Genomic DNA, 20,207 nt, shown 5'->3' with positions numbered 1-20,207 from the left:
AAAACTTTGGGGAACACACGGATCGATCTGGCGTTAAATGAGCAGCAAAAACAACACGTGACCATGCACAATGCTAACCCACTGGGCACTCATTAGGCACTCATTGGTTGAATGTTGTTTCCACGTCATGACAATGAAATGACGTTGAATCAATGTGAATAGACGTTGAATTGACATTTGTGCCCAGTGGGAAGGTAACCTAAAGGAAAAGAAGGGCCTTATGAAAGCAACATGCTTTCGGGGTAATGATGAGCCCAGACACTTGAAGAGTTCCACTGTGTTTTTTGGTAGGCCTACATCAAACAGAAGAATACAGAATGGTTTGATTTAAGCAGTCAGTGATGTATGGACAGATGAAGAGACTTAATTTACAATTATAGGTACACCTAATGCATTTTCGTTTCCAATTTGCGGGTTAGGCTACTGTTGAATGAACATGAGAATAATTGTTAATTAGCCTTTTCCAACTTGTAAAACGTAACCAATGCGTGTGAAACTAAGTGTGCCCACAAACCGTCTACTTGCCTGTCCACAAACGGTAAGAATTATAGATAGCTAGACATAGGTGCTGTCCATTGAGCACCACAGTTAACCACCTTAATCCTGGCCATGGCCTCAGCTACCTTATAAAATATTTTCTTCTGAAGCTAATTTTCATCATTGTACCAGCTCATTGTTACGGGATACTCCAGGACGTGCCGATTCTGTAGGTACCAGATTACGTTTGGACCTGTTGAAATGTAGAAGCTATACCGTCCACTAGGGGCAACGTGAGCGCCTATTACCTTCTAATAGGCTTGCGGCTTGCTAGGGCGTTTTGGATGGGGATGGTGGTTGGCCGTTTAAGCTGCAGATTCCGGCTCTGAGGGTCATGTGTACAATCTCAGTGCTTGGCACTCGTTTTTAGTTTTAAACCTTTCCCAAACCTTAACCCTTAACCACTCAAAATGAATGACTAAACTTAAAGGGATACTTTGGGATTTTGGCATGCTAGCAGATACCATAAAACTTCCAGTCATTGCACTTAGGCTACTTAGCTTTGGCTCGCAAAACTACCTCAAACTTCCTTCACACTGGACACAGAGACATAAAAATGGTATCCACGAGTTCATCTGATGAGTTTATCTAACTCATTGCTAAAATCCAAAAGTATCCCCTGGTTTCAGAGCTGGTCATGGGTGCACCTCAGCCACGCTCAAGGTCCTAAACGATATCATACCGCCATCAATAAGAGACATTACTGTGCAGCCGTATTCTTCGACCTGGCTAAGGCTTTCGACTCTGTCAATCACAACACTCTTATTGGCAGACTCAACAGCCTTGGTTCTCAAATGATTGCCTTGCTTGGTTCACCAACTACTTCTCCGATAGAGTTCAGTATGTCAAATCAGAGGGCCTGTTGTCCGAACCTCTGGTAGTCACTATGGGGGTGCCACAGGGTTCAATTCTCGGGCCGACTCTCTTCTCTGTATACATCAATGATCTCGCTCTCGCTGCTGGTGATTCTTTGATCCATCTCTACGCAGACGACACCATTCTGTATACCTCTGGCCCTTCGTTGGACACTGTGTTAACTAACCTCCAGGTGAGCTTCAATGCCATACAACTCTCCTTCCATGGCCTCCAACTGCTCTTAAATGCAAGTAAAACTAAATGCATGCTCTTCAACCGATCACTGCCCGCACCTGCCCGCCCGTCCATCACTACTCTGGACGGCTCTGACTTAGAATATGTGGACAACTACAAATACCTAGGTGTCTGGTTAGACTGTAAACTCTCCTTCCAGACTCACATTAAACATCTCCAATCCAAAACGGTGTATTTGCTGGTCAGCCTGTTTAGAGTGTATTTGCTGGTCAGCCTGTTTAGAGTGTATTTGCTGGTCAGCCTGTTTAGAGTGTATTTGCTGGTCAGCCTGTTTAGAGTGTGTTTGCTGGTCAGCCTGTTTAGAGTGTATTTGCTGGCCAGCCTGTTTAGAGTGTATTTGCTGGTCAGCCTATTTAGAGTGTATTTGCTGGTCAGCCTGTTTAGAGTGTGTTTGCTGGTCAGCCTGTTTAGAGTGTATTTGATGGTCAGCCTGTTTAGAGTGTGTTTGCTGGTCAGCCTGTTTAGAGTGTATTTGCTGGTCAGCCTGTTTAGAGTGTGTTTGCTGGTCAGCCTGTTTAGAGTGTGTTTGCTGGTCAGCCTGTTTAGAGTGTGTTTGCTGGTCAGCCTGTTTAGTGTATTTGCTGGTCAGCCTGTTTAGAGTGTGTTTGCTGGTCAACCTGTTCAGAGTGTGTTTGCTGGTCAACCTGTTTAGAGTGTGTTTGCTGGTCAGCCTGTTTAGTGTATTTGCTGGTCAGCCTGTTTAGAGTGTGTTTGCTGGTCAGCCTGTTCAGAGTGTGTTTGCTGGTCAGCCTGTTTAGAGTGTGTTTGCTGGTCAGCCTGTTTAGAGTGTATTTGCTGGTCAGCCTGTTCAGAGTGTGTTTGCTGGTCAGCCTGTTCAGAGTGTGTTTACTGGTCAGCCTGTTTAGAGTGTGTTTGCTGGTCAGCCTGTTTAGTGTATTTGCTGGTCAGCCTGTTTAGAGTGTATTTGCTGGTCAGCCTGTTCAGAGTGTGTTTGCTGGTCAGCCTGTTCAGAGTGTGTTTATTGGTCAGCCTGTTTAGAGTGTGTTTGCTGGTCAGCCTGTTCAGAGTGTGTTTGCTGGTCAGCCTGTTTAGAGTGTGTTTGCTGGTCAGCCTGTTTAGAGTGTGCCCATTTCTTTGTTTTCCATGTCGACAATTGATTTATCAAGCTATAATTTCATTTTGACTAGACATATTTCAGTAATTTCGATTGTTGATATGGACATTTCGTTTGTACCTTTAAAAGGGCAGTGCAGTCAGAAACTAGATTTTTCCGTGTTTTATATACAGTTTATTTCCACATTATGACCCCGTCAAGCCGCACTGCTTCTTGACACATTGCTCGATTAACCCAGAAGACAGCCGCACACAAGGAGCAAACACCGTACAGCTGAGCCGGGCCGCCACAAGGAGTCAATAGAGCGCGAGAGGACAAGGACATCCCAGCCGGCCAAACCCTCCCCTAACATGGATGAAACTGGGCCAATTGTGCACCTCCTCATGGGTCTCCCTGTCGCAGACGGCTGCGACACGTTCCGGGATCAAACGCGGATTTGTAGTGACGCCTCTAGCACTGGGATGCCTTAGACCGCTGCTCCACTTGGGAAGGCCCAGGTGATATAAGTTCATAGACCACTAACAAAGCGAGTTTGCCCTTCTCTCTGCCAGCTAGTTCAGGTTACACATCTCTCCTATTAGGCTCATCCAAATAGGCCCCTCTCTCAGACCACTCCCAGGCAGTACTAGCAAAATTATTTATTGAGAAATAGCTTTTTGCTAAGAAGCTATTATTATTTAAAAAATATATATTTTTGTTTATTTTTGACCATTTTCTTTGAAAAACAATCACAGAAAGGTACGTAATTGTTACCCAGATATGATTTGATATTGAGATACAAACGGCTGCATTGGACCATTAGCAATATTGTTCATTATATGTGTGCGTAATAATATTTCTCTTAATAATATTATTATGTGTGTGTGTGCATGTTTGCATGTGCGGTGCATTGGTGGAATTGTGTCCATATACTGGTATTTTAATGCCACCTGTCGTTTGTAATTGTGATTGGCTACGTTGGTCTATGATGGTGGGGCTGAGTTGAGCAGTGTCGGATGATATGAAATATACGGCCATCGGAGGCTATCGCTTGTGTATCTTGGCTACTTTGGTATTTATGCCTACTGGGGAATATTTTTGTCAATTTCCGTTAATAGCCTATGTCACTCTGGTTGTTGGAGCTATCTATTGTATGGTGAACTTGGGCTTCAGCAAGGTATATTTGTGAGTAAATCTGGCTTTGATAATAGCTAGTGCCTCACCAGCCACCGACCTCACCTCACGTCACTGATACACACAGTAATGTGTTCAGTAATGTGTTACTGGAACCTGCAGCAATGGTAACTACTGCTTCAGCTGGCCATGATGATTACAAATCAAGCTTTCAAATCAAAGTCTTCTGTTCATTTCACATGGCTGCCATCATGTCCCCAGATTAAGAAACATCACCACAATGATATTTTAGTCAGAAAATATTTTAGTCAGAAAATCTAGACTCTCCCTTTTTCTCCACTTATCTCATGTGGGAATGCTGGTTCATTCTATATTCCCCTATCACAGGTCTTTTATCCAAATGGCCTGGGGATAGATAGGTCTGCAGAGCTCTAGGTCACCTAGATGGTACACCAACAGCGCGTGCATGTACACACACACACACACACACACACACACACACACACACACACACACACACACACACACACACACACACACACACACACACACACACACACACACACACACACACACACACACACACACACACACACACACACACACACACACACACACACACACACACACACACACACAGCTTGAGACTTTCTCCTTCACTGTAGGGTGATGAATAGAGAGAAAAATAACTTTTTCACATCACACAACACTGCCCCTGAAACGGTGAGATAACTGAAACTGACATATGTACCACTGGTCCGTGGAACAATAATCACAGACGTCTAGCGGCAAGAAAAACACATTTGATAGTGAAAAGTGTTAAAAGAAGAAAAACTTGTGAATGGATCTGGGCTGTCTGGGGTTGTGAATCCACCTGGTGAGATTATAAATTGATGTTGCAGAGGACAGGACAACGGGAAGGACACACAACAAACCAACACGCATTTGCCAGGTGACAAAAATACAGAAAAAATAGTTGGAGGATGAAGGATAACATCCATTGTTACGGGGGAAATGCAGAGCCAGCCTTTTCCCATTTAGAAAATGTATATCAATCAATATAATCTCACCCTAGCAGATTACCATCACCATGGTTACTTTCTAATTAAATGACATAATAGGAAATAAAAAATACATTGACATACATAAACATACATATATTCTCAAATGAGGCGTGTTTGCTTTGTGTGTCACGCTCCCACAAGTGTACTGAGGTCATACGGTACATTTCAATCACTCCGCCGCCCTGCCACGTTGACCGGCAGCCCTCCCCCATGGCACGGACCACCCTCAGCCTCTCTATCCCATCCTCCCTCCATTAAATAAATTGTGTTGTAATAATCTCCTGTGATGTGATGTGTGCTCCTAATATTGGTGGATGGACACGGCAGCAGCCTCTTTTGATTACCCCACTCTCAGGCTCGGCCAAACCCAGAGCTCACGCTAATCCTGTGCTTTACCTTCACTAAATGAAAAAAGGGTGCAATGACTCCACCCGCCGCAACCGTTTCCCCACTATGGCATCCCCTACTCCATAGGTTATTAGCACTGTACTGTGGTGTGCCGTGCAGAGGAGAGACATGCTCCATGAGGGCTGGCTGCAGGCCGGGGCCCGGGAGCGACACTCACTCCCAACACCCACCAATAGGGTTTGAGCAGCCAGTCCGAGCCTACGGCTGCATGAGGCTACCATGCAGGGTGGAGAGCCTGGATTATTTCCTCCCAGCTCATTTTCTATAAATCACCCAATGACAAGCTAGAGGTCCCGCAAGACCCAAACAAATCAATATGAAAACGCACCCTCAAATCAACTGTAATCAACCTGGCTGAACGTAGACAACACTGTCATCTGATCCCACCCCCTCCCTTTCTACCTGAGCTAAGAGCAAGTGAAGAGAGAGAGTGAGAGATAAAGTGTGTGTGTGTGTGTGTGTGTGTGTGTGTGTGTGTGTGTGTGTGTGTGTGTGTGTGTGTGTGTGTGTGTGTGTGTGTGTGTGTGTGTGTGTGTGTGTGTGTGTGTGTGTGTGTGTGTGTGTGAGCGTGTGTGTGCGAGCGTGTGTGTGCGAGCGTGTGTGTGCGAGTGTGTGTGTGTGCGAGCGTGTCAGCAAGCAGGAGGAATAGTACTAAAGCATTGCAGCCGTGTATTACACCTGTGTCATTTGTCATTCAAAATGCCATTTTTCCAAGAGGTTTTAGTACCCTGTCACTATAGTGTATTAGAAACAGTCTGCCGTACATTGATATAGCCTATAGTTTTCTCTACCCATGAAACAATCAATGATTGAACTGGCAAAGATGTATTTCTGTATGACAAGCTGTTTGTTGTGCTTCCAACAGACACATTTACAAAGCACTGTCACAAGATCAATATGACCAGTCACCATACAAACACAGTTCAGCTTTCATTCAATGTGCAATCTTCATTTATGTACTGAGTCAGTTATAAGACCTCATATTGAATTGGGATGCCATTATTGTTTTGATGAACCAAAAGGGGATTCAAACGGAAGCCTTTATACACACAGAAGACTTGTCCAGGCTGGAATACAAGAGACATTTCATATATTTACTTTTGATCTGCTGAAACATTTGTATTTCCAGAGAAACAATTTTGATTCAGAAGCAAGCGTTCCCCTTTAGTTTCATAATGACAAGCACAACTCTTATCCCAGTTTTACTGATCGCTACAATAGATTTCCAAACAGAGATGTATTTTACAAACAGGATAATAACCCTGTCATGGGAAGTTAAAGCAAGCTGAACTAATGGGTGTTACCAAATGCATTCAGAAGGAAGTATTTCTAGCTCATGCACATTTGGATATAACGGTCTTTCTTGGCCCTTGAAATGCATTCAACCTACAGTAATGTGCATTCTGTCTTCTAAATCTGCTCTACTTCTCTTTAATGTTTTCCTCTGGAAAGGTAACAGGAAGAGGAGGAACTAGATGTCTTTTTAGAGGTCTTTTTAGAGGCCTTACTGCCGGGTGAAATCTCTTTGGGGAGATGGCGATGGTTATGCAGGATGAATAAAAAGCCTGGTGAAAAGTGGGTTTTGAAGGTTTGAACAGGGAATCTCCTGGCGGAGGGTTAGGCAGAAGGTTAAGCAGAGGGAGGGAATCGACTGATTGACAGACACAGCAGGCCAGGTTAACCTCCTCTTCTGATTGGGTTGGCAGCACTGTTTTAAAGCTTAATAGAGTCTTTAAAACCAAAATAAGCTTTCATGTTAAAAGTCTTGTCTTTTTCCAACTCCATGGGGATATGGCAGTATTAAACAGTAAACTACTACTGATGATGTATTGTTAAGGGTGCTGCTGAATTACAAGGTTATTAAAAGGTACTTGAAGATTGGAGAACATGTCACGGGTGTGCGTACTGGTAGCGAAGTCAGGTGCAGGAGAGCAGAGAGTTGTGAACAGGCGCACACTTTATTTAGACAGGAGCAAACAGCAGACGGACGCAACTGCATCAAAACCTCCAGCAAAAATGGCAAAGGTGAAAAGCGCGAAAACAGTCACAAAAGCTGGAGTTTACCAAATAAACATACTTCGTGAAATGAACACGGAACATGGAAAACCAGCCTGGCGCGTCACATAAAACAATTCCACACAAGGACATGGGAGGGAACAGAGGAATATATACTGTATACAGTATATACATTATGGAATGTAAACCAGGTGTGCGGGGACCAAGACAAAACAAATGGAACAATGACAAATGGAGCGGCGATGGCTCGAAGGCCGGTGACGTCGACCGCCGAACGCCGTCCGAACAAGGAGAGGAACTGACTTCGGTGGAAGTCGTGACAGAACAACGTTTTGCTGCCACATCATCCGTCATTTACCTTGACAAATCTCTCACTGATTCACCCCATACAAAATCACTAATCAATCACCTATGCTGCAGGCTGGTTGGCTGGCTGGCTACATCACTTCCCCGCAGGAAGGAAGAAGATGCATATTCAGCAATGAGCAGAAATGAGGCTGTACAGCTTTGGCTCTGGAAATGAGCCTTTAGATTGGATTACGATGCCATTTTTAAGCCGTCTTTTCCCCTCAGAAGATGTGCTGTGCTCCTCCCCTCCCTTTCAACGTTATACAATAGTTGACAAGAGAAAATATTGCTGCATTTCTTTAGTCATGACTGTATGTGACTCCCAGTGACACTTTAATTTGTGCTTATTATGACAATATTAAATAGCAAAGGCTTTGGTGCAGCCAGGGAAATTGAAACTCACAGAGTTTTGACTTCTCCAACCATGCCCATTACAAGATCCTCCTTCATCTCCTTCTATACTTTAATTTCAGTCATGTTTTATTTCTGTCTCTGATTGTAGTCAATACGCCTGTCAGGGGCACTAGTATTTTGTGTTTATTCCATGGCAACAACACAGAAACAAACACATACTCATTATCATAACCCTCCTCCTTTAAAGCTGCAATATGCAACTTTTTGGGCGACCCGACCAATTTCACATAGAAATGTGAGTTATAGATATGTAATTCTCATTGAAAGCAAGTCTAGGAAACAGTAGATCTGTTCTATGTGTGCTATTTTATATGCTTCCAGTTCTGAAGTTTTGTTTTTACATGTTTTACTTTCAGTTTTGTACACCAGCTTCAAACAGCTGAAAATACAATATTTTTGGTTATGGAAAATATATTTCACAGCTGTTTTGACAGAAACAATGATTCTCTACACAATGGCCGCTTGTTTTGTCACATAAACTGAAATCAGGCTAACTATTAGAATTTTAGCAACCAGGAAATATCAGAAAGATTTCTGCACATTGCACCTTTAACATCACATTACCAAGTAGGTTTGAAAGGCTCTACAAATAAAAAGGCTACCTTCATCTGACCAAAAGCCTGGCTGGATAATATAAAGATTTGAATGTGAATTCACACAAAATCTCAACAGAGACACATCTACTGTTGACTGCATGGACTGTGGGGTGGGCCCTTTCTTACTCAGCTTCCCCCCATGGTCTGACATAACCTTATTTGTCTTCTCCTCAAGCATTCAACCTGTTCCCATTCCTTCATAATTACAACTAGAAGAAACAGGAAACATCTTACACAACCTACTGTACTGTGCAAAGAAGAATTAATCCAATCTCTCACACAAGTCTAGTGGAGGGAGCAAGGTTACAGGCTACAGCTAAGGATGCTTAGTGGGATGACACACTGCAAAAAAACAAGTTAGTTTGCTCATCTCATATACATTTAGACAGCTGCACTCATTAGCTAGCACCAAAAACCCGACCCTAGGCAACACAGTGACTAGGGTCTGGCTTCAATGATGGACTCTTTTGGCATAGAGGAACTACGTCACTGCCTACTTCGAAAAGGGAAGAGACAAAATCTGAGGACACTCCCAACAAATTACGAGGCAGACATGCCAGAACGTCAAAACCTTTGCATCAACTACCTTAACTAAAACCAGTGCAAACGAGCCTCTTGGGAAACGCACTCATTAAAAATAGCCTCTGTGATCTCCATCTTGCTAGCAACTATTTTGTAGTTTATTTAAGCTGATAAAGTAGCAACGTAGGCAGTGACAGTACCTCTATGCCAAAAGTTTCCATCATTGAAACCAGACCCTAGTCACTGTTGCCTAGCGTCGGGTGTTCAAGACTACTCATTAGCAGAGTATTGTACTTCAATGGGGACACTTAAGCATGCTGAAGCACAGAATGTTCATTGTGACCTATGTTAAGGGTAAAGGCATGAACTGGATGACTAAATTATAACGATAGCAGACCATTTAACAATGAGTCAGGACTGCACAAGTGAGAGGAACGTCCCATATAATCACAGTCAACTGATTTTATAGCGTGTAAACTGCTGTCAGCTAGCCGAAATGTTTCAAATATAATTATGCCGATATACAGTAATACCCTCCCACACACACTGAGCAGGGCAAGTGATTGACCTGATTCTCATGCCACTTGGCAGGCATGGCCACTGGACATTATGATGTGTTGGATGGCAGGGGGAGTCAGAGACTGTAACTACAGAGGGAGGGGGCATAATAGAACTGTCAGACTCCTGTCTATAGAGTAACTCTCGTCTCAATACTTTAGAAGGGGAAAGAGGGGAGTAGGGGGTGTAGGTAATTATAGCAAGAATGGGAGGCAATTGCAGGTGTGGGAGACAGAGGAGTGACTTTGTTGTAGGAGGTGCTAACTGTAGTGGTACAGGTGGGAGGGGTGACATTGGGAAAGGAGACGATGGCCCTTGTGGTGGAAGAGAGGGGTAACAGTCAGATAATTGATTGCAGCATCTGTGATCTAGCCCTCGCTGAATACCAATACTCCCCACTGAGAAAGAAATCCTCCTATAACCTTGGTATGAAATGCATAAACATAATCAGAATACTGACAATAAGACAAAAGGAAACCAGTGTTCCTTTTACTGAATACTGTGTACTATGAAGGTTAGTCAACACTGTTGGAATATACCCCTGGATGAAACAAACAAATATGGTGGTACAATAAATCATATGATTCTACTCCCAACTTCAAAACAAATCCAATTGTATTTGTCACATGCACCAAATACAACAGGTTTTAGACCTTACAGTGAAATGCTTACTTCCAAGCCCTAACCAACAATGCAGTTTAAAAAAATAAAAAAATAAAAAAATACCTTCAAAAAATCAAGAATAAGAAATAAAAGTAACAAATAATCAGCAGTAAAATCACAATAGCGAGGCTACACACAGGGGGTACCGGTACAGAGTCAATGTGCGGGGGCACCGGTTAGTTGAGATAATTGAGGTACTATGTACATGTACTGTAGGTAGAGTTATTAAAGTGACAATGCATAGATAATAACAGAGAGTAGCAGAAGTGTAAAAGGGGGAGCAATGAAAATAGTCTGGGTAACTTACTCAGATATGCATGTCTACTACTAATGTATATACTGTCACTTGCACAGTGCATAAACACACACACACACACACACACTTTTTGCAAAGGCAAAGCAAATAGCATCCCTTTTCTTTTCTTGGCAGCCTGAGCTGAGTAATCCAGGCATTTGAGAATTGTGCACCATCCTGTGATGTGAAGGCAGCAGAATGTCTGTGTAGATTCACAAGACCAATGGGGAAACAAGCAGATAAATCAGTCTGTTTTCCATGGAGTGTCTTCCTTTCCCTGAGCCTTCTCTCTCTATCCACAGCACTGGGCTGTGTCTGCCTGCCTGACACTGCTGCCTGCCTGCTCCCTCTCTCCCCCTCTGGCCACCAGCCTAGAATGCCTGTATACACTCGTCACGGACACTTGTCTCTCACAAGCGAGACAAACCTGGTCTTGTTCTTGAAGCACTACTGTTATGACACACCTTCTGCTTGTGTGACAGGTGATGGGGTTGGATGTGGCATTACTGTATATCCGTATATCAGTGTACAGTAGATGAACCAAAGAAAAACTGGCTGGATCAGATCCAATATCAAGGACAGGGAAAGATCTGTCGGGCAATTAGGCTTCTGCTATTGTCTTTACAACACTATGATACATTTTTGCACTTAGAGTTAGCAGTTAGTTCTTCTGGTAACAATACAGGCATTAGCCAGCATGTAATGTCAATAGTTGGAGGCTTTTATTTTAACCGTATGATTAGAGATTTTGTATGTCCAGTTGACAATTCAGTTTCACCTCAAAACAACAAGGTAAGCATGAGGCCAGAGGCCAACAGTGTAAAAGGTTTTCATGTGCCATTTCACTGTCCTTGAAACGCTGATCCAGATCCCCAGTAGGGCAGCCAGACAATAAATGTATCAATGACCGAAATATTTTTGAATGTATCAGAATACTGGAAAGCATGATGACTAGGGTGATCACCTCTCAAAAATGTTTATGTATTTGAGATAATTTGGTTGAACTCCTACATGAAAGAACAATAAGCATTCATGTATATTACTATAATTTGTTTCATGGGATCAGATAAAATTGTGTTCAATTGTAGTATAGTTTAATATAGTATGGTATGATATTGTACAATATATATTTACTATTTGAATTATGCAAAACAAATATTACAATTGCAATATCAAACTTTGTATCTGGTTGCTGCAATACTGTATTCAACTTTTGGCGTCAAAACATTATTCCTTAATACAATATTCACTCCTAATCCATCCTATATTATATGCATGAGCTGAATGATTACAATCCACTGAATAAATTAAACCTGTGTAAGAGGTTGTTATTAACTTAATTACATTATTGGGATTATAAAGATCACTGCTTATTTTGAAAATGTGTGAAAAGGCTTTATAAATGCAGGCTACAGTCATATTGGTTTGTGCTGTACATCATACTCTCTCTAGCCCTGTTTCACCATAATGTTTCACCCGTTCTCTGGATATTCTTCAGAATTCACTGTATGTTTTTGGACATATGGCCAGTAGGCCCTTGAGGTATAGCATCAATAATGGGAAATGTCCATAATGCTGAGCAATCCTGTGCTTTACCTTTGAAGCCATGCATCAGATGCATGCACTGTACTGTATAGCCAATGTCACAGTCAAGGGCAGCAAGGCTGCACTTCCATTTATACCACTTATATGAAAACTTGAAGAATGATACTGGTAATTTATAGGTAGAACTGGTTATGATAATGTTGAACACATGATACCTGAAACCTTAAATATATGTAGTGTGTGTGTGTGTGTGTGTGTGTGTGTGTGTGTGTGTGTGTGTGTGTGTGTGTGTGTGTGTGTGCGTGGTGGCGGGGGGCTAATTATTCAGTCATTAGCACATCACCTCTCATCAAGCCAATAGAGTTGCTGTACATTGATTAGTGATAAATCAATTCCCTGAGTATAATTTGGATTTAATGAAAAAGAGAGAACATGGAACATTGGTGCACTTCGATTAATTCTGTTTCAAAAAGGTGATTTATCCTAGAAGAAACTGAACAGACACCTTTGAGAACCATCTATGTGTGTGATGTTCGGCCTGTTCCTGCACACATTATTCTGACACCACGGATATATTAGCCTATATTACATTTATTTGACTTTATAATTGTATTTCCAATGTTGAATAAGTTATAGCTATATTATAGCTGATGTCTAATAAATACAATTAAAATGAAGAGTAAGTATTATGGGTTTATGTCATCCTCCGACGTGTAAATGATTTTTGATTCGTTTTCAATTCATTAAACAAATTATTCCACACACATTTATGCACCGAATTAGGCCTAAACCAAATGTATCCTTTTATATCCGAGATGACTGCATTTTCTGATGCCATCACTAAATACCATATCACTAATGCATTTGCCATTGTGCCTGATAGTGAGCTAGTGAAATTATTAGTTGAAGAGAAAGTACCCATTTCATTTGCCTTGTAGGCTAGGTGAGTGTGTATGGACGCATCCTGCCCACACTTCATCAGCGCATGACGCTCTGACGTCTAGCCAGAGCGCAATGGAGTTAGTTACCTGAAATCACTGTACGGATGAATTATCCAAAATCCGGCGGATTTAACCCGCTCCTGTTCCCGTTCCACTGCCTTTTCGCTCCCAAACATCCTCAGGGAGAACTTGTTGACCCCCGGTTGCAGCATTGCCCCAAACTGCCTGTGTATGAATCCTGCCTGGTACAATCTCTCGTCGTCCGGGGAAATTTGATCAATGCCATCCAACTTTATGAACCCTGATTCCTGGTCAAGAGAAGCATGTTGGGCACCACCAGCACCACCACCACCACTGGCGCCTTGCGCACCTTGGTCCGCCCCACCGCCAATAGCTCCGGGAGGGCTCTCCTCGCTCGGGGTGACGTCCCCCTCTGTGATGAGGTGCCTCTCCTCCGCCGAGTCTGAGTCGTGCACATGCCGACTGGTGATGGAGGAGAGACTGCCACGAAATCTCCGACAATCTCCGTTTAAACTGGTCTTCGTTGGTCTCCCAATGTCCGTCTCCATGATCACTGTGTCCCCACTTCTGGTCTCCCCGATGCCTTTGAAGCTTCCTCTGGAGGTTGGTGACGGCAAGGGTTTCATCCTAATACTCTTCCTCCGGGTGTCCTTGTCGCCGTCTTCTCCTTCGCCCATAATAGAAGCTTTCTGTCCAATATGCTGTGGCAAACTGTAGAGCCTTTTACGCATGGAGGAGTGCAACCTGTCCATTATGACATTGAAAAGGAACGAACAAATTAAAATGCAATAGATGTCCAGAATAGGATGGTTACTGTTGAGAAGTATTGCCACGAACCACACAGCTCCCTATCTGTGAGTGAGAGCGACCAGTCTGGAGCTAATCTCAAACCCTGAAAGCATTACACTGATACACATGACACGGGCGGCTGTGGCTCTTCTGGTGCAAATACAGGAAGAGGCTATCTCGATCATTACCTGGCAGTTTAGATATGCCTTCTCTCGCTGCTTTGACAGTCCGCTTCACCATAACACTCCCGGTAGGCACGTACGCTCCAACCGTGTGCGGACCAAGTGGGGCTGGGGGGTTCTGGAAGAAGCCACTTTAGCATGACCGACTGACAGAGAGGAGACGAGGAGGTCATGAACAGCGTGAGGAGGGATGCTCTTTTCCTCCAGATTTGTGTCAGCTGCCTCTCAATAATAAACAATGCAATGCAATCACGCACCATAGGCTACATCAGCAGCAGCATCCTGCTGACATCCCGCTGACATCTATCCCAAGCATTCTGGTAACATGAATATTCATGAAGCTGATGTGTTGCCATAGGAGCCAACGTGGTCTCGGAGCATTTCTTGTTACTCTGTAGTCGACATAAATCCGAGACACTCCACTTAGTATGTTATGATATGTTACCTTTCATATGGTATGTATTAATTTGTGATGTCCATCATCCATTTTGTATGATGTGTTACAAATTACTATGATATGTTACGATATCGTATAATATGTTACGAATTTGCAAAAGGTATATGTTACGAATTCCAATTTGTTGTGGCTAATGTTAGCTAGGTGTCTAACGCTAGCTAGCATTAGGGGTTAAGGTTAGGAGTTAATGTTAGGGTTAGCTAAAAGGGTTAAGGTTAGGGGAAGGGTTAGCTACAGTCCTTGACTTGGGCAGTAGCTCACTGGAGCTACCGGTACCTTAAATGTTCTACTGCTTGAGATAATGTTCATTTTCTAGAATATTAGCTCAAAAGTATTGTGGAGCTCTTGCACCTTAATATAAACAGTACAGGTGTTGTGCTGAAAAGCTCCCCCTGCCAGAACCCCCCTTCGCGTGAACGCGCACGCACTCAGTTCTTCATTGCTGCGACTTGCTTGCTAGTTGAAATTTCTGATCACGTTCGGCTGCGTTTCATTTGATTGTATATGTTGGTTTGATCGCGGGGAGGCACAAGTAATGTCTGCAGTTTTCGGTTTGGCTATTTGTTTCAATTGTATTCGTCTAAAAATAAATCTCTTTGCCAAAATTCGTCATCTCTCCCATGTCTTATTCGACTAGTAGTTGTTCTGAAATGTTTATTGCTTGCCTACATTTTACTCCCTCCTCTATGTTTAATACAATACACATACATTAATTATTCATTTCGGTTGCCTATCCCTGACATACTTTCTATAGAAAGTATTTGACTCTGATGTGTGCCACAGAAAGTATTTGACTCTGATGTGTGCCACAGAAAGTATTTGACTCTGATGTGTGCCACAGAAAGTATTTGACTGATGTGTGCCACAGAAAGTATTTGACTAGCCACAAAATGAAGGAAATTAGAAAGGGGGTCGAATCTGAGAATGCAGGGATTCCAGCAGGGTGTGAGTTGAAGGAGTCCAATCTGGAGCTGACAAGGGCTGGAATGTAAATGACAAGATCATCTCGGGTTATCTAACATCTGAGAATGGGCAGGCATTCCCTCGGATGAAGAGCATCTCTGTCTTGCTGATTATGTGCTGTCATCCAGGTGGAAATGTAACCTGCATATCTGATGTAGGAAAAGAGATAAGTTGAGTGTCCTATGAATATGTATATGTACTTTTTCATTATTGTGTTTTGTGGTTGAGGGGTGGGGGAGGTTGATGGGGATGTTGCAGGTTCTGGGGTGTCCTATTGAGGGCGAAGGGACCTATTCGGGAGGGGATTCTTCATGGAGGCACATTCAGTCATAGTTTTGTTTTTTATATTATTATACATGTATTTATTTTTGTAATATTTTTTTCTATTAATATAACAGTTTACTGTGATTATGTATATGCACTCATGTTGCCTTATAACTTCCTTTTTCGCCCAGAGTATAAATAGATAGAAGGGGGGGGGCATTTCGTCATGCAAGAAAATGGCCTTACTGAACCCCCCACCCCTTCTAATTTCCTTAATTTTGTGGCTAGAGTCAAATACTTTCTGTGGCACACATCAGAGTCAAATACTTTCTATAGAACACACTACACGTCAGGATAGGCAACCGAAGGTAATAATTAATGTATGTGTGTTATATTAAACATATAGGAGGTTATTAAAATGTAGGCAAGCAATAAACATTTCAGAACAACTACTAGTCGAATAAGACATTAGAGAGATGACAAATTTTGGCAAAGAGATTTATTTATAGACTAATACACTTGAAACAAATAGCCAAACTGAAAATTACAGACATTACTAGTGTCTCCCCCAAGATCAAACCGACATAAAATGAAATGCAGCCTAACGTGATCAGTAATCTCAACTAGCAAACAAGTCGCAGCAATATAGAATTGAGTGCGTGCGCGTTCACGCTAAGGGGGGACTGGCAGGGGGAGCTTTTCGGCAAAACACCGGCACAACATCTATTTCAGTCCAAGCCAAGCACTGTTAGCTAACATGCTAAGCAGTTGCAAAGTAGTTCAAAAGTAGTGAGCAGTTGCAAAGTAGTTCAAAAGTAGTGAGTAGTTGCAAAGTTGCTAATTAGCCAAAATGCTAAAGTTTCCATAATGGGATTCGAACACACCGTTCACGTTATACATCAACCTCGACCAACCCCACTCCTTTCATTTTTGCCTTAAGTAACCTTCTATCTTATGTAACCATGCCAAATGTAACATATCATACTAATATGTCTAGTCTATGAGACCAGTCTGTAGAAGCGAGAACTGCAAATAAGCAAAGCGCTCCCCGTTTCTTCAATAGCTATCAGGTCCTTTTAAGTTATGTCCCCTCGGGATTGCTTTTTTTTTGTATATTTTGCTCAACCTTAACCATGCCTACATAATGCAAATTAACTATGCAAATAAAATCAACAATATTATGTTCAAAAAGGATATAGGCTGTGGTAAGCTATCTCATGAATTAATATAATGTATCTAAGTGAGCAGACACCTAAGCCAATTGATTCATGAATGGTTAACTCAAGATGCCCTCAAATGCCCTTTGTGCTCACTCCCATACCCAATAATTCTGGATTTATTTGTGGTATACAGGTAGATCAGAAAAGCCACATCCCTGATTGGCAGATGTTTTGCAACCCTGATTAGAAGTACCTGCTGCTCATCGGTTGTTCCCTACAAATGCTGTTTTGAATGTATTTTTTTTTACCGACACACTGAAGAAGACTGCAAGCGGAATCATCTGTGTATGCTATCCCTGATGCAGTAAAAACAATAGATAAACCTAAAAATGCAACATATGTTTCAGTGCAGGTCCATTATACTGTCTGTTAGCCTAAAGCCTAATGATATAGCCTAATGATGCAATGCAGGAAATGTAAAACTTATAGTGCATCCGAGGTTTAAAAAGGCTTATGAAGTTTGTCTTTTCCACCTTGAAATTTCAGACTTGATTTTCTCTTATGAAAAATTTATTTATTTTCCTGATACTCTGTTCTGGACCTTATAGCCTACTGGCTACTTTCACCCCTAATTTAGACATGTTTCTGCTCATAATTCCCAACATTTGGTAGGCCATATTATAATTTCAGACATTTGGTAGGCCATATTATAATTTCAGACATTTGGTAGGCCATATTATAATTTCAGACCTTTTGTTGGACATTTGGTAGGCCATTTATATGTCAACTATAGTTAAGATACATGCAGCTTCTCTTCTGTCATAACTTTTTGCCCCAAAAGACTAAATAAAGTGGTGCTTAGCAGAATAATGTCTTACATTGATAGAATGAATGCATTAGAAATCTAGGTAACAATGGTAAAGTTGTCTGCTTTGTTTAGTGACCGGAAAGAAAACGCAATAACTCGAAAAAAGTGGAAAGATTGGTCCTGTGCACAATGTCCAAATGTCATCAGTTCGACCGGTTTTAAAGAAATGAAAAGCTGAGAAGACAATGAAACAAGTTTCTGATAAGACTTCAGTTCATATTTGGTGCATATTTTACGTGGTTGAAAATCAGTGGAGGCTCCTCAGAGGAACGGGAGGACCATCCTCAGTGAATTTCATAAAAATAAAAATAGAGAAACATTTAAAAAGTTCACCCTTTTTAGATAAAACTAGGCCTATACAAAATATATTCACATCACCAAATAATTGATTAAAACAAACTGTTTAGCAAAGAAGGTCTACAGTAGCCTCAACAGCATTCTGTAGGTTAGCACCACCCGTTTCCATCCTCCTCTAGGTACATTGACTTCAATACAAAGCCAAGGAGGCTCATGGTTCTCACCCCTTCCATAGACTTACACAGCAATTATGACAACTTCTGGAGGACGTCCTCCAACTTATCAGAGTTGTTGCAGCATGAACTGCAGTGTTGTCCACCCAATCAAAGGATCAGAGAATGAATCTAGTACTAAAAGCACAAGTTAGCTAGCACTGCAGTGTGTGGTGAGTAGTTGACTCAAAGAGAGAAAGACAATAGTTGAACAGTTTTGAACAAATTAATTTCTTTAACAATGAAGGAAAATCAAGAGAGAGAGCGAGAGAGAGAACTATAATTAGATGTATTTAAAAAAAACTTTCACTGTCATTTAGCTAGCTAGTTTAGCCTACTAAAACACCAGGCACCAAACAGAGGGATGCTATGTTAGCTAGCTGGCTATGGCTATCCAACACTGGAACTCTTCCAAGTAAAGATAAGCTTTTGGTTTTATTAAATGATTTCTACTGGGTGTAACTGCTTGCTGACTGTTCACTGTACTCCATGATTGTAGCGGATTTATTAATGCGTTAGTTCTAGTAGCTATATTGACTATGACATTATTAACGTTGTTAGATAATATGGTGACAAAAATGTAGGATGTGTGTAGCGGTCAGCAGTTATGATAGGAAGATTTGGAAATATTTTTTCACCTGGTCACAGACAGCTGATGTGTTGTGCACTGAAATCCACAAGCGAAAAAAGGTGGGAGGAGGAGAGCATGTAGATGTGAGAAGGAATTATATAACGATCAAAATGTTCATGTTGTTTGTATGTGGCTGCTATGAAAGTGAACTGTGTTTGCACTTGATCAAGGGGGTATTCATTCTCCCGATTCTATTGAAAAACTTTCTTAAACAAAAGCAAACAGGGATAAACATACCTGAATTTGTCCAATAGAAACTCTCGTTTCCAACTGGTGGACTAATGATTACAGCCTACATCAGCTAGATGCAGGCAAGAGTGTGCAAGGCGGTCACTGTCACCTCGATTACTCACATTTTTCTCTCGACCTGTGCACCTCCGTTGCGAACTTTTATTTATAGGCTAGGTTTTAGCAACCTCATGATGGGTATTGGGAAAATTTGAGGATCATGTAGTAGCCTAAACCTATCGATGTTACATTGAGCTGGATGAATGGAATATGAATTTTAGTCATCCAATATGCTGTAATAGAAATAAGGCCATGCTCATTAAAAAAAGTATCATCCTCCCTCATCTTAAACATCAGCAACCACCACTGGTGAAATACTGCTTGCATAACATATTACACATTATATGACATGCTCATTCACATTTTCTCAAGAAAGATTGAAAGAAATCCATAATATTTCTCCACTTCTGTTCCTGAGACAAAATTAACATTTGTTGTATCATTTTACTGCAAGAAATGCATAATTCTGCAGAGTTAATATTATATTTGCGAGAGGTTATTTGCCTACAGACAGTGTCCATATTTCAGTTACTATTCCATATAAATTTAAATGAGGAATATTCTGTTCTGTGTTTATTCATGAATTGTGTTTATTCATGAATATATGGCTACTCGTGAGCGGGATATCAAAGGTGCATGTAAACACTTTATTCAAGACTTTACGCTGTATGTGAGCTATGAATACCTTGCGCACTTAAATGTGGTCACTATTCTAATCTAGCACCACCAACACATCACTCAGTAAATCAAAAAAATTGAGCAATTGAGTTTGGGGATTAGGTTAGAGTTGAGTAGGTGCAACTAATGTGCTGGGCAGACACAAAAAAAACGCACTTCTTGCATCTCCAGCCAGAACCCAGCGCATGCGCG

At 41.7% G+C, this 20,207-nt stretch overlaps 1 protein-coding gene across 1 annotated transcript in view; it reads right to left on the bottom strand.

Annotated features, from left to right (window-relative positions):
• The window catches only part of LOC118393816 (potassium/sodium hyperpolarization-activated cyclic nucleotide-gated channel 4-like), a 101,905-nt gene extending 87,150 nt beyond the window's left edge, over positions 1-14,755 (bottom strand). The window contains exon 1 of the mRNA XM_052462170.1: positions 13,293-14,755. Within this exon, the coding sequence (XP_052318130.1) occupies positions 13,293-13,978 (686 nt within the window). The 5' untranslated portion in view covers positions 13,979-14,755. The remainder of the gene's footprint in view (positions 1-13,292) is intronic.
• Positions 14,756-20,207: the final 5,452 nt, after the last annotated feature.

Source organism: Oncorhynchus keta, chromosome 14 (assembly GCF_023373465.1).
Source record: "Oncorhynchus keta strain PuntledgeMale-10-30-2019 chromosome 14, Oket_V2, whole genome shotgun sequence".
NCBI classification, from domain to species: domain Eukaryota; kingdom Metazoa; phylum Chordata; class Actinopteri; order Salmoniformes; family Salmonidae; genus Oncorhynchus; species Oncorhynchus keta.
Note: the sequence above shows the minus strand (reverse complement) of the source record. Positions and strands in the feature narration are given on the sequence as shown.